Raw genomic sequence first — 13,319 nt, forward strand, 5'->3', positions numbered from 1 at the left:
GAAGGGGCTGGGATGGACTCCAGGGCTCAGCGGCAAGTAAAGGCTTGGGATCCAAATTCCTCGCCATGAATGAGGAGGGGTCCAGGACTTGTGAGTCCCCAAGGGAGGAAGTGGCTGAGGGTCTGGACTCCTAGGTCCTTTAGGGGAACTGGGGTCTCGGGGCTCAGACTTCTGAGTCCTTAGCGGATGAAGGGGGATGAGGACGAAGACTCCTCGGTCCTGGCAGAGGAGGAGGCTGGAGACGCGGATTCTTAGATCGAAGGTAAGACGGGGTTGGGGGTCTGAACACTTGAGTCGGAGAGAGAAGGGGACTGTGCCTCACGCCTCTAGGTCCCCAAGAGAGAAGGGTGCTTAAAGCTTCGACTTCTGGATTCGCAAAGCGTATGCCACGCTACTTAAGCCGCTGGAGGTTGGGAACCACCAATCCCAGCAGGCTTCACGGCAAACACTGCGCTCGGCCCGTACCCGTTCGCCGCGCAGCCTGCCGGGACGTGTAGTTCCACTCCGAGGCTGCACTGTTGGGGGCCCGGGACGCTTGGATGCCAGACAAGCGGGACTAGGGTGCCCGTACCTGGAGCCCGGCCCCCTCCTCTTCCCTCCTCACCCCAGCCTTCCCTAACACCCCGCTCACCTGGTGCCGGGCCCCGCCGCCGCCTCCTTCCCGAAACTCGTGTTAAGAACTTTTCTGAAGCAGTTTGACTTTCCCGCGCCTGCGCACTGGGCCGGGCTGGGGACGGACCGAGAGTCGAGGGGGCGGAGCCCTGGGTGCCCGCAGAATTCGCGAGTGACGTTCCCAGCATGCCAGTGGCCGGAAGGCCTGAAAAGGGCATGGGGAGGAGGGAGGTCCGGGTTCTGGGTGTCGTCTCTTTGGAGTTTGTCACCCGAATGAGGATGAAGTGGTTTTTATTTCAAGAAATCGGTAAAAAAGAAAGCTCCGTCGCTCCAAAGCTCAGTTGACGGGAAGAGGGGTGTGCCGCTGCGAAATCGAAAGCGATCACCCCAAAGACGGGTGAGCCCTAGCACCCCGCGCTCCCCCGTCCCCCTAGGTAGGTAACACGGAAGAGATGGGGAGTTGGTGGCGTCCAAGACTGAGGAACGGGAGAAAGGATGGATCTGCCACGATAATGTGCACCCTGGGGAAAGTGAAGCACGTAGGGAAAAATAAAGCAAAGTTCGGCGTAAAAAAAAAAACAAACTTAGGAAAAGCGGGTATGGGGAGAGAAGGGTGGACTTTGCAGATGGGCGGCAGTTCACTCTGGAGAGCGGGGCATGGCCTGGAGGAGGGAGGCTGTCTGGGGGAATTGTGGATGGGGGGCGGGGATTCTGCGGTGGAAATGAGTGAGGGGATCTAAGTGGCGGAAATGTAGAAGGGGTCTTCATTGGGTTAAGTGCGGAAGGTAGAGGTCTGCCGGGAGTAGCGTCTGCTGGAAGGTTCCACCTTAGAGGTGGGGGTACCTGTGTTGCATGATGGGGAGGGAGAGGTTTACAGTGGAAGAGAGAAGCGTGTATGTTGGCGGAATTGAGGGGTCAGAGGGTGTGCACAGAAGCTGGGGAGACGAGGCGGGGTCTAAAATGGATTTGGGAGAGAATTCTCGCTGATTTGGGGAGCCCCTCTGGAGGATGGGAGGAGGCCCGTTTGTACCCCAAGGAAATACAGGTGAGGGACCTGCGCTATGGCCCCGTGAGAGGACCGTCTGGGTGTGGAATCCTCGGGCCAAGTGGGTCTGGGAGGCCGCCAGCGCCCAGGAACTGCCCTCTGTACGCAGGTTGGACCATGGCTACCCCAAAGCCGAGGATCCTGCCCTGGCTAGTGTCGCAGCTGGACAGTGGGCAGCTGGAGGGCGTGGCATGGCTGAACGAGAGCCGCACGCGCTTTCGCATCCCTTGGAAGCACGGCTTGCGGCAGGATGCCCAGCAGGAGGACTTCGGCATCTTCCAGGTGCGCAGGAGCCAAGACTGGGCAAACACGGGGCGGGGCGGACTCCGAGGGCACTGGACCGAGAAGGCGGGGTTAGCACGTGGGGGCGGGCCCTCGCTAAAGCTGGCAGGTAGGGATGGGTGAAGTTAGACTGGGACGGGGAGAGGTTAGCAGGAGAGCTGGCAGGGTGGGAGGGGCCGGGTTCAGGGACTGGAACCGGGAAAGTGGCGTTAGAACGTGAAGGAAATGCATCCTAGGGGTTCAGGGCTCGGTGGGAGCGGGGCTCTTGGATATAGAATTCTGGGAGAACCGGTCTGGGAACATTAGAGGCCAGACCGGGCCCCAAGCTTCGGTTACTTACCACCGTATTAAGATACACCAGTGGCGCTAAAAAGAGAGCGGGGTGGGCGGTTGGTGGCAGAGTTAGACACGCAGTAGGACCCGGAAGGCTTGCTTAGAAAAAGGTTTTGAAAGGTGGGAGGTAATGGGGACTTGGGGTACAGAGAATGGAAGTTTGGGGATGGAGCCGTGCGGCGTTTGCACGGGCCAGGGGAGAGGAGGTGTCAGGATGAGAGGACGCGGGGTTAGGGCTCCAGGCCCGGGCCTAACTCATCCTCCCCACTATCCTGGTACCCCCCATCCTCCAGGCCTGGGCCCAGGCCAGCGGTGCTTACACTCCTGGGAAGGATAAGCCTGACCTGCCCACCTGGAAGAGGAATTTCAGGTCTGCCTTGAACCGGAAGGAAGTGTTGCGTTTAGCGGAGGACCGGAGCAAGGATCCCCATGACCCGCACAAGATCTACGAGTTTGTGTCCTCAGGTGTGCTGGAAGTGGGGCTTATCACGGAGGGATGGGATTTCGAGAGTCCCCAGCACCCCTTCTCCACTCACCAGCTTTCTCGACAGGAGTTGGGGACTGTCCTGAGCTGGACACCTCTCCAGAAACCGATGGCAGATGCAGTACCTCCGATACCCAGGTAAGAACACGCCCAACCTGGCTGCTGTCAGTCGGCTCCATCTCCTCTCTGCATCCCGCAGAGCCAGTCAGGCCTCATCATTTCCCCTTGGGCCACGGCCCAAGCCTCCTCCCTGGCCTCCCTCCTCTCCCCCACCTGACCCAGAGCTGACCCCATCCCTCCCCTGCTCGCACACCCATGGCTTCCCAGCACCCACAGGAGAAAGTTCAGTTATCGCCAGACATTTGAGGCCTTAACACACCTTTCCTTGCTTTCCTCACTTTCCAGCCTCTCTGAGAACTCAGAAACTCCCCGCCCTTGATCTTGCTGATGTCTGTGCCAGGGAAAGTCCCCACTGAAGTTCTGCCCAGCCTTCTCTGCCCAGGTCTTGCCTGCATGGAGCCAGATCCTGAGGCAGGAACTAGCTGTTCTGCTCAGGCCACTGTAGCGCCCAGCAGCTTACCCACACGTGTACTTAGCAGTCTGCACCCACGGCTGCCTCTCCCGTAGACTGGAAGCCCCTAAGAGCAAAGCTCAGGCCTGTCCTATCTCTGGGTCCCCACACTGCCGACCACAAGGTCTAGTCCATGGGAAGGCTCCAGAAATGCTATGGAAATGCCCAGGTCCTTTTTTTCTCTCCAGGAAGACATTCTAGAGTTACTGAGTGACATGGCCTTGGTCCCAGGTCCAAATGAGGGGCCCTTGAGCCTGGCCATGGCCACTGAACAGCCCCCCCAGCTCTTGCTGAGCCCCAGCTTAGACATCCCTGCTCCCTGCCCAAACTCAGAACCCCCTGAAAACCCACTGAGGCAGCTCCTGGTGCCTGAGGAAGGTGAGTGCCCGCGGAAGGTGACTTCCCGCCATGGGGTGGGTGGGGCTGGGGCGACGGGCCCCCTCACACTCTCTCAACCTCTCTCCACTTTCACGTTGCTGCGGCCGCTGCTCAGAGTGGGAGTTCGAGGTGACTGCCTTCTACCGGGGCCGCCAAGTCTTCCAGCAGACCATCTTCTGCCCAAAGGGCCTGCGGCTGGTGGGGTCAGAAGCAGGGGACAAGGCACTGCCTGGGCAGCCGATCACACTGCCAGACCCTGGAGTGTCCCTTACAGACAAGGCTGTGACAGGCTACGTGAAGCGTGTGCTGAGCTCCCTCGGGGGGGGCCTAGCTCTGTGGAGGGCAGGGCAGCAGCTCTGGGCCCAGAGGCTGGGGCACTGCCACACCTACTGGGCCATGGGCGAGGAGCTCCTCCCCAGCAGTGGTCACGGGCCTGATGGCGAGGTCCCCAAGGACAGGGAAGGAGGTGTGTTCGACCTGAAGCCCTTCGTGGCAGGTGAGCGGGGCGGGGTCTTAGCGCCGCTGTGGGAAGAGCAGGGCCTGTTGGGTCCTGCGGCTCTGCTTGCAGTTCAACCCGGGGCAAGGGACGGGACTGCTCGGGCCCGTCAGATCTGGGGGCTGTCTCCTCTCTCCCCTACCTGCCTAGAGCTGGTAGGAGGCAGTGTCCTCTGCACAAAGGGTGCTCCAGGAACCAGCTGCCAGTCGTCATCATTACCAACTAGTGTGGCTGGACAGACGCAGGTCTCCCCTAGGGCCTGGCTAGCCAACAGTTTCCTTTGTACTGTACAGTATGGTATCCACTAGCCACATGTCGCCACTAAGTACTCAGACGTGGTCAGTGCAAGTGAGGAAGTGAGTTTTTACATTTTGTTGCATTTTCATTAATTACAGTTTTAACAGCCGAGGTGGCTAATGGCTGCTTATCAGACAGCATGGCCGTAATGGGTTAAAGAGCAGCGACTGGAAACTACCGTCTGTCCCAGAATCACTGCATCCGTGGAGGAGCTGAGCCCCCTCCTGGGCCTGTTACCTCATCCTCAATGCTGAGGCTCTGGGTGGGGAAGGGACAGACCTTCCCACCCTACCTTGATGGGAGGGACGGAGGGAGGAAGAATGTTTACATTTGTGCCAGAATTGTGGGGACTTCTCCCAAGTCCACAGTCCCCTGGTTGTGGGGGCACAGCTGTGTCGGGCTTTAAGTCAGGGGAGAAATTAGAGTTTTACTCAGGTTTTAGGGGGAGGGTGGGTCGAGGACTTCTCATCCCTGACTAGGCTCCTGGGCCCCCAGATCTGATCGCCTTCATCGAAGGAAGTGGACGCTCGCCACGCTACACCCTCTGGTTCTGCATGGGGGAGTCATGGCCCCAGGATCAGCCATGGATCAAGAAGCTTGTGATGGTCAAGGTGCCTGCAGCCTAACCCCCTGGAGCCACGGGGTGGAGCTTCCAACGGGAATAGACTGTTCCTAGGAACTACAATTCCCAAAGCCCCTCTGAGAAACTACAACTTCTAATAAGGAGTCCTTGCAACCACCATCCCTCATTCCCAGGAGCTTTTGGGTGTCCTTCCCATGGCCTCACACCTCTCTCTCCCACATCTAGCCTGTTTTGGGCTCTTAAAACCATATGAGAGTCAGTGGACTACAAGTCCCGGGAGCCTCTGTGAGAACTACAGCTCCCAGGAGTCCTGACCACAAGCTGCTCAGCCCAAACTTCTGGGAACCCTTCAGCAGCCTCAGCCCTACAAACCTCCTCTGGCCTCCCACAATTATGAATATGGGAAAACTGCAACTCCCAGCAGCTCTGGGTCTAACGATTCATGCTGGGTTGCGGTGGGGCTGCTGGGAGTTGTAGTCCATCTAACCGCACTCCCTGCGGTGGATCGTGTTGGGCGCTTCCCCTGATGTTGTTTCTCCCCCACCTCCTGCAGGTCGTTCCCACGTGCCTCCGGGCCCTGCTGGAGATGGCACGGGCAGGGGGTGCCTCCTCCCTGGAGAACACGGTGGACCTGCACATTTCTCACAGCCACCCGCTCTCCCTCACGGCAGACCAGTACAAGGCCTACCTCCAGGACCTGGTCGAGGACATGGATTTCTAGGATCCGGTCGAGGACATGGATTTCTAGGTCACTGGGGAGGCCCTTCTCCCTCCCCACATCAACCAGTAAACTAGTTCTTGCCATAGTCACCACTTGTGTGCGTGTCTGGTGTTGAGCGTTCCCAGGCCAGTTCTGACCCAAGCTGGGCATGAGTTGTCCTGGTCTGCCACGACGCAGGTGCTCGCTGTGTGAGAGCCAGGCACTGCGTAGGGGCAGCTGACACTACCTCCTTACCTCTTCCCAGGGACCTGCTGAGGAGGTGACGGTCACCCCCATTTTACAGACCAAGACACTGGGGCTTGGGAGAGGAAAAATAGTCACAAAGTAGGAAACACAAGCTGGTCCGAATCCAGTTCTGGCTTCAGAGCTGCTCTCTTGGGGAGGCCCAGGGCTGAGTCTGGGATCCCGCCTCGCCTCAGGAGGTCTGCGCCCCACCCACCTGACACAACCACCTCGACCCCACCTGGGTTCTGGGTCATGGGCCTGACCGAGGCCAGCACCGCCCTGCCACACCACACGGCTCCTACTGCGTCTCGGGAAAATAGTCACAAAGTAGGAAACACAAGCTGGTCCAAATCCACTTCTGGCTTCAGAGCTGCTCTCTCGGGGAGGCCCAGGGCAGAGTCTGGGATCCCGTCTCGCCTCAGGAGCTCTGCGCCCCACCCACCCGACACAACCACCTCGACCCCGCCTGGGTTCTGGGTCGTGGGCCTGACGAGGCCAGCACGGCCCTGCCACACCACACGGCTCCTACTGCGTCTCGGCTCCCTTCTCCGTCTCAAGAGAGTGATGTGGTCACTCCAGCCTCTCAGGTCTGGTTAAGACACAACCCAACTCAATGGGGGACAAAGATCCTGGTCTTGGGCACATCCAAAACAGACAAGTAGCACCCAGGTGCCCTGAGCTTGGCAGACCTTGGCCAGTGGGACCCCATGGCCATCACCATTGGTCTGTCACCGGCAACAGCTTACTATGCACCGGGGAATGTTCTAGGTGCTTCACCTGCCTGGGTCTTACTTAATCCTCAATGCTCGCTGTACAGACAAGGAGACAGGCCCGGGGAGGGGAACGCACTGGCCCCAAGCCACGTAGCCCGGTCTCCTGAGAACCAGCCTCAGACTTGGGCTAAGCCCCCAGCATGTCCCTCCCCACCCTTCCCAGACGGGTGTCTCAAAAAAAAGACCTAAAATCTTGGGGCTCGAGGGCAACATTTCATGAAATCTTTAATGAAACGGGAGAGGCACGAACAGAGGAGAGGGATGATGGGGACAGGCTCGGGGACAAGGGAAATGGGCACGGGACTGGGCAGGGGGCTCTCCTCTTCCCCGCGGCGACCCTCCCCCAATCATCCCACTGACTCGGGGAGGGAAGCGAGGAGGCGGAGCCATAAATACGTCCAGAATTCCGAGGAGGCGGAAGGAAGGGGGGCTGGGTCTCAGAGAGGGGGCAGGGGCAGGCCCGGGCCACCCTTGTCAGGGGGCCCTGGCTCCTTGGGCGGCCGTGGGGGCCCCGGGGGGTCCCCTGGCTTGCGGCCGTGCTTGCGGAAGTAGCGGTAGCGTTGGACGTAGGCCCGCACCAGGTTGCTCACCTTCACTGGGTTGATCTCCCCACTTTTGCTGTGGCAGATCTGGGGAGCGAGGGGCAGCTGTCACCGCCGGCCCCCCAGGATCTGTCCACCTAGACTGCTGAGCGCAGCTTGGGACGCGGACAGGAGCTGCTCCCCCAATGTCTTTAGTTATCCCCCGATGTCGGAAGAGACCAGGCAGGCTCAGGGAAGTCTCGTCACCCTCCACACCTTCCAGACCGAGCCACCATCCCTCGTACATCCGCCTGCACACGTCCCTCTCGCTTCGTCCCTCCCACTTCGGCGTCTGGCCCCCTCTGGCCCACCTTGTGGACGGCCTTCCTCAGGATGTCCTTGTACTCCTCCTTGGTGATGTCCTTCTTCTGATAGTACGGCTTGATGGCCAGCTTCACCTCCTCCACCGCCCGCTCCTGAGTGTGCAGCTTCTTCAGATACTGGCGGGGGGGGCGACAGGGTGGGAAGAAGGGACAGATCAGTTCCTGAGGAACCCCTGGCTCCACTTGCTGCCTGCCAGCTCCGTCTCCCTGACCACGCCCCTCCTCGTGCTAGCGGAAGCCCTGTTTAGGGTCTGCCCTGTGCTCCCCTGGCCAGCTCTGGGCCTCTGAGTGTCACTGAGCATGTCCTCTAGGCTGGACTCTGGCTGTCCCAGGTGGCCATGACCAGGACATGTGTCCCCTGCCTTTACAAAGTTCAGTCGGGTGGGGAAACAGACATCAACCAAGCAGTTACAACTGTTTTAATCAGATGCTATGAGGTTTATACTAACAGCAGCAAGAACGTGTGGCAAAGATCTTCAATGGGCAAGTGAGAAGACCCAACGTTGGACCAGCTCCTCAGTGGCCAGTGGGGCCGAGAGGCGCTGCAGGTGGCGGGGCGGGGGGTGGGGGGTACGGACTGGCTAAGAGCACAGGGGAGGGGTAGGAGGTGAGCCTGGGGGCGGCTGGCATTTCAGAGTTCAGGGCATGGAGCTGGCTCATTTGTGCTGGAATCCTGGCCGGACAAGGGACTGAGTGAGCCCCCTGTGGGACAGTACTTGGGGGGCTGAGGCGACACACATGGAGGCCACAGAAGGAGTCAATCAAAGGGAGCTATGGCTGTTCTGAGGCGATAGCTGTGGGCAGAGGACAGGGAGCAGCTGAGGGAACCCCAAGCCCACGGGGACGGAAGAACTGCGCCCCTGCCTCGGCCTCAAGTGAGATCTTTGCAGAAGCCACCGGCCAGGACATCTCTGATGGGGGCGCGCATTCAGAACAGAGCTAGACACAGGGGAAAGTCACTCTGAGAACCAACCCTGGGAGGTCACCCTCCCGAGCCAGGGCCAAGGGAAGAGTAACCTTAGGCCTGGCAAGGGCAGGACACTCCAGAAGTCAGGGCCATTCCCGACAAGATGACAACGAGCGCAAACTGTGGGCTGAGCTCCTGGGCTGCGTGGGAAGCGCCACTGCCAGGAGAGCCACGGGCCACCCTGGGGGAGTCCTCAGGCCTCCCTACCTAACAGGAAGTGGATTTCTAAAGGGACACGGGTTGCCCCCGCAGCCGTCTCAGATGTGGCGAGGAAGGACAACAGGCAGAGGGCAGACCAGGGCAGCCTCACTGGCTGAGCAAGGAACCTGCTTCTGGTCGCAGGTTCCATCCTGTCCTCATCCTACAGCCCATGGCACGTGCCATGAGCCAGTGACCATCACAGCTGTGCCCCTAACACCATTTCTCACAAGGGGCTTCATATGGGGCTTCTCCCACTTTCCCTCTGGCACCGTGCACGCCCTGTGCAAGGGCGGGCAGTGCCATCAACGGGCAGCTGCTGGACCATACAAAAAGGCTCCAGACCGGACCGAAAGGAAATCGGCCTGAGGCCCGGGAGAAGGAACCAGACGTAGTGGAAGAAGCTGTGTATGTTTGCCCAGCACCCACTCTTGAACTCTCCATCGAGGAAATGCTTGGTTCGCGTCTGTAAACCGCCCTCCCCGACGCAACAAGGGAGCAAAGACGGGAGACAGAGATGTGAGCAAGCGAGGGGCAGACTACGCTGTGTGCACGCGTGTGTGTGTTCACGTCTTCATCTGTATCTCCCTGTATTTATGGACGTGTGCACGTAATTTCCAGTGATTCTGCCAAGCACCTGTTTCTCGTTCATCTATTCAAGTGAAAGTTTAGTTCCTTACAATTTAACGACCTCAGGTTTTAAATCTAAGGCCCAGCTGCTGGCATCGGTCTGCCATTCTCCTTGGGCCCCCGCATCTCGGTATCTGCTGCTGTTTTCTGCAAAACTGTTACCATCGACCCACCTCTCCCAAGCCCAGCTCACCTTGTCTGTGTCCCCACGTCCCTCAGAGCTGCTGCTGCCCTCTCTCTTCTCAGATGCTGCAGCCAGCCCAGTAGGGGTAGGAGGGGTAGAACCGCAGCCCCCCAGGGGGAGGCTGCCCGGGAGCAGGTAGCTGGAGGGGCCTGGGGGCAGACCCAGAGAGGTGGGCACAGGAGCTGGTGTCACCCCTAGACTGGAGGGTGCCTTTCTGTGGCTGAGGATCTGTGGAAGAGGATGGATGAACAGAGATGGAGAAGAGGAAACGTGTACCCCTATTATTCCCACCCTGATTTCCCAACAGTCCCAGGACAACAAGCTCCTCTTCTGGCCAATACCTTGCCCCAAGGCCTGCTGGGAGTTGTAGTTCCTCTCTTAACCCGAGGCAGGGGACAAGAGAAGGGGCTGCGGGGACTCTTCCCCAGGGGAGCCCACCTGGTTGGTGGCCTGGATCAGCTCCTGGGCTTTTGCTCGGCTCGCCAGATTGGCTTCTTCCATTTTGAAGAGAAGTGCAGTCACTGCAGGAGGTGGAGAGTTGACAGGGAGACTGGGGTTGGCAGAAGAGATGGTGAACCTCACCTCGCCACCTGCTGCCATCTCCCACCCTGGGCCCCTGGACAGGCCTTGAGGCCTCAGGCTAAGAACTAAGGGCGCCTTGGACACTGAAAGAACCCGCCCACACTTCCGATGTGCCTGGGACTCAAGTGTATGCGTGTGGATGTAGCCGGGGTCGCTCGGCGACAACGTACGGCAGAGATGAGTTGTCTCCTGAGACCCGCAGCCAGTCCAGCCCCTCCCTCCATCTCTGTGGTCTGGCAGAGGCTACTGCCATCCGCTAAGGAATGCTGCTTCCTGTCACCTCATTCTTTCGGGTCCCTCCACTAAGTCTCTCCCAGGTCACCTCCAGGAGGACCCCCAGGACACGTCCCAGGCCTCCGGCCCGTGCTGAGCGGGCCACCCCCTGCTCCTGCCGGCCCTTCTTCCATCACGCCCAAAGAGCTAGGAGCCTCCTGGACGGACTGATCAGCCCTCGCCCACCGTGGCTCTCCCAGTCCAGGTCGCTGCACACCCACCCTTTCCAAGGCATCCCCATTGCCACCAAGTCTGTCCCCGTATGACCTCGTCCTCACTGATCCTTTTGGTCCGGCACCCCCGGGGGACACTCACAGGCCAGGACACCACTGGTGGTGCAGTCCACACCAGCGGGCAGGTTCCAGGGCAGGGGTGGGGGCAGCGTGGGCAGCTGGGAGACTCGGGTGGCTGGCCCGTCCTCTGCCCCTGAGTCACCGGCTGTGGACCCTGCGCTAGGGGCGGTGCTTGGGGCGGCTGCGGCTGTGCTGGTGGCCGTGGTGGTGGCGGGCTGCTGCTCTTCCTCCTCCTCCTCCTCCTCTTCTTCCTCCTCTTCCTCCTCCTCCTCCTCCGCCCCACCTCGGACCCCTGCCTCCTCAGTGGCCTCCTCAGGCAGGAAGGAGACCTCGGGTGTCTTACAACTGCTATCCACGGTCTGTGAGTCTGGCGTGAGCGCAGGGGGCGGAGGGGCTGCCTTGGGGGGTGGGGTGCTGGGGGCCTTGGCGGCCCGCTCCTCCCCAGACCAGGAGGTCTCCTCGGCCCCCTTGGCTCCTGCCGCCTGGCTGCAGCTGTCCGCCTTGGACTTCTTCAGTGTCACAGAGCCACCGGTGCCCCCGCTGCTGGCCCCACTGCGAATCTTTTTCCTGGTCTTGGATGGCTTGGTCTTTCCCTTGGTCCCCTTGGCTTTCTTGGCCCCAGCCTTGGCCTTGACCTTGGTCTTTTTGGGCTTGGTGCTGCCCGGAGCTGCTTTGGCCACCTCGGCAGGGGCCCGCTCGTCAGGCTTGAGGAAGGGAGAGCGGCTCTCACGGTCGCGGCTGAACTTGACTCCGATGGAGCCCAGGCCGGCCGACGCGGCCTCCTTGGCCGGCGTGGTGCTGCTGACGCCCTCTCGGATCAGCACCGCCACCTTGGACTGCAGCTTCACCTTCCGGGACGACGAGGACGAGGACGAGGATGAGGAGCCCGAGCCGCTGCTGACGGGGGGCTTGGGCGGGGGCCCTGAGGAGGGCGCCAACTCCTTGGGGGGCCGGGCCTTCTTGGATGACCTGTCCCTGTCCCTGTCTCTGTCCCTGTCCCGGTCCCGGTCCCCACCATCCAGCGCCTTCCGCCGGGATCCCTTCTCCCGGGAGGAGGAGGACGAGGAGGCGGCCCCGGAGCGGCGGCGGTCCTTCTCGCTGCTCTTGCCACCCCGCTCCTCGGTGCTCAGACCCTCGGAGTCGTACAGAACCTCGCGTTTGGGCGACGAGGCCGGGGCCGGCGAGGGGCCTCGGGGCTCAGACTTGTCCGGCCGGCCCACGGTGATGGTCCGCTTGATGGCGAAGAGATCGTGGTCTGTGAGGTCCTGGATGGAGGGTGGCACGGCCCCCCGGCGGCGGCTGTCCCGCTCCCCGCCCAGGGAAGCTGAGCCGGAGGGCGCCTGGGCGGGAGCCGGGGCCTTGTCACTGTCCCCGGACCGCTTCTCACCCCTGGACCGCGACCGCTTCTTCTTCTTTTTGCTGCCGCCGCCGTCCCGGTGCTTGCCGCGGTGACGGTGCATTTAAAAATAAATCTCAGACATTAGACATTATATCATTTCACCCATAAATGCATCAATATGTATTGCTAACTTAAGGATATTTTGTACATTCTTAAATCCACTAAGAAGTTTCAATCAATAATATTACTGTAATTATCTAATTCTGCTTTACTTTAGAAGTAGTAGAATTTCAAAAAGCAATTGCTTAATCTTGCCATACAGTAAATTCTTAAACAATAAAACTCTCTGGGATCTTTTTAAGTAAAATGACCACATCACAGCCTACAACCTGACAATTCATTAAGATAAAGTGCCTTTTCCCAACATAGCCTGGACCAGTTTTCATGACCTCATGTCTTTAAGAGGAAAGGTTGACCTATCGTTGCCAATAACCTCTTTCCTTTCCTTTTTCTTCCCCTTTTAGATCTTCCTCCTCCTCTCTATGATTCTCCACTCCCTGCCCATTCTCTCCCACTTCCAGCCATACACATGCATAAACTATGCCAAAAGTACGGCTTACCTCAGAATATATTAGACAAATGCCTGATTCAGCTCTAGGGTAGTCTGACAGTAAGACAACGATGTGATGTCATTTGTTCCTCATCCACATGCTTCTCAAGATCCTCATAAACATTCACCTGAAATATCTAGGCGCCGGCGCCCGGGAGGAGGGCGGGGGGCCCGGCCGCTGGCCCGGAAGAGGGACAGTGCCATCCTGGGCTCCTCCTCGGGCTGGACGATCTCGCCCTCCTCGATCTCCGAGTCGCCAGGAGGCAGCAGCGGGGGCGGGAGGGCAGCTCCGCTGGCTGTCACCACCTCCACGGAGACCGTGCCTTCCCGACGTGCTTCCGCCTCGGTCCCCACCACGAAGACGCGCCGGCGGGTGGCTCCGTCGGCCCGGGTAGAGTCCGCCTGCGGTGGTGTTCCGGGGGCGGCAGTCGACTGTGGGGGCTGGGGCTCCAGGCGAGGACTCTCGTCCCCGGGGAAGTCCTGGCTCAGGCTGTTGTCGTCGTAGATGCCCGCCAGGGTCTCAGAGATGCGGCTGATGC

General features: G+C 60.0%; 3 protein-coding genes across 5 annotated transcripts in view; 1 reads left to right on the plus strand and 2 right to left on the minus strand.

The window, feature by feature from the left end:
- BCL2L12 (BCL2 like 12) overlaps window positions 1-894 on the minus strand; it is a gene marked incomplete at its 5' end in the record, with an annotated part of 5,572 nt that extends 4,678 nt beyond the window's left edge. The window contains one exon of the mRNA XM_025048319.1: window positions 632-894. Within this exon, the coding sequence (XP_024904087.1) occupies window positions 632-894 (263 nt within the window). The remainder of the gene's footprint in view (window positions 1-631) is intronic.
- IRF3 (interferon regulatory factor 3) lies at window positions 816-5,891 on the plus strand. Of its 3 annotated transcripts, none has more exons than XM_025048312.1 (8): window positions 816-1,046; window positions 1,767-1,939; window positions 2,566-2,737; window positions 2,824-2,894; window positions 3,516-3,705; window positions 3,821-4,201; window positions 4,978-5,109; window positions 5,635-5,891. In XM_025048312.1, exons 2-8 carry the CDS (start codon window positions 1,775-1,777, stop codon window positions 5,874-5,876), a joined length of 1,353 nt encoding a protein of 450 aa, XP_024904080.1. In that variant the 5' UTR covers window positions 816-1,046; window positions 1,767-1,774; the 3' UTR covers window positions 5,877-5,891. The 3 variants fall into 3 exon arrangements, with proteins under 3 accessions (XP_024904080.1, XP_024904081.1, XP_006905084.1); XM_025048313.1 differs by having other exon boundaries at window positions 816-1,009; XM_006905022.3 differs by having other exon boundaries at window positions 819-1,046; window positions 4,994-5,109.
- Window positions 5,892-7,000: 1,109 nt separating this feature from the next.
- Window positions 7,001-13,319, minus strand: part of SCAF1 (SR-related CTD associated factor 1) — an 11,057-nt gene continuing 4,738 nt past the window's right edge. Inside the window, exons 7-12 of the mRNA XM_025048776.1 lie at window positions 12,909-13,312; window positions 10,854-12,281; window positions 10,122-10,204; window positions 9,693-9,911; window positions 7,693-7,821; window positions 7,001-7,429 (exon numbers count right to left, since the gene is read on the minus strand). Coding sequence (XP_024904544.1) covers window positions 7,238-7,429; window positions 7,693-7,821; window positions 9,693-9,911; window positions 10,122-10,204; window positions 10,854-12,281; window positions 12,909-13,312 — 2,455 coding nt within the window. The 3' untranslated portion in view covers window positions 7,001-7,237. The remainder of the gene's footprint in view (window positions 7,430-7,692; window positions 7,822-9,692; window positions 9,912-10,121; window positions 10,205-10,853; window positions 12,282-12,908; window positions 13,313-13,319) is intronic.

Source organism: Pteropus alecto, unplaced genomic scaffold (genome assembly GCF_000325575.1).
Source record: "Pteropus alecto unplaced genomic scaffold, ASM32557v1 scaffold41, whole genome shotgun sequence".
In the NCBI taxonomy this organism is placed as follows: domain Eukaryota; kingdom Metazoa; phylum Chordata; class Mammalia; order Chiroptera; family Pteropodidae; genus Pteropus; species Pteropus alecto.

What these genes read in the sequence shown, in the direction of transcription:
- IRF3 (XM_025048312.1), top strand. Translation starts at nt 1,775, where the DNA reads ATGGCTACCCCAAAGCCGAGGATCCTGCCCTGGCTAGTGTCGCAGCTG. An exon ending in GCTCCTGGTGCCTGAGGAAG is followed by an intron (nt 3,706 to 3,820) that starts GTGAGTGCCCGC and finishes GCCGCTGCTCAG; the next exon opens with AGTGGGAGTTCGAGGTGACT. An exon ending in AGAAGCTTGTGATGGTCAAG is followed by an intron (nt 5,110 to 5,634) that starts GTGCCTGCAGCC and finishes CACCTCCTGCAG; the next exon opens with GTCGTTCCCACGTGCCTCCG.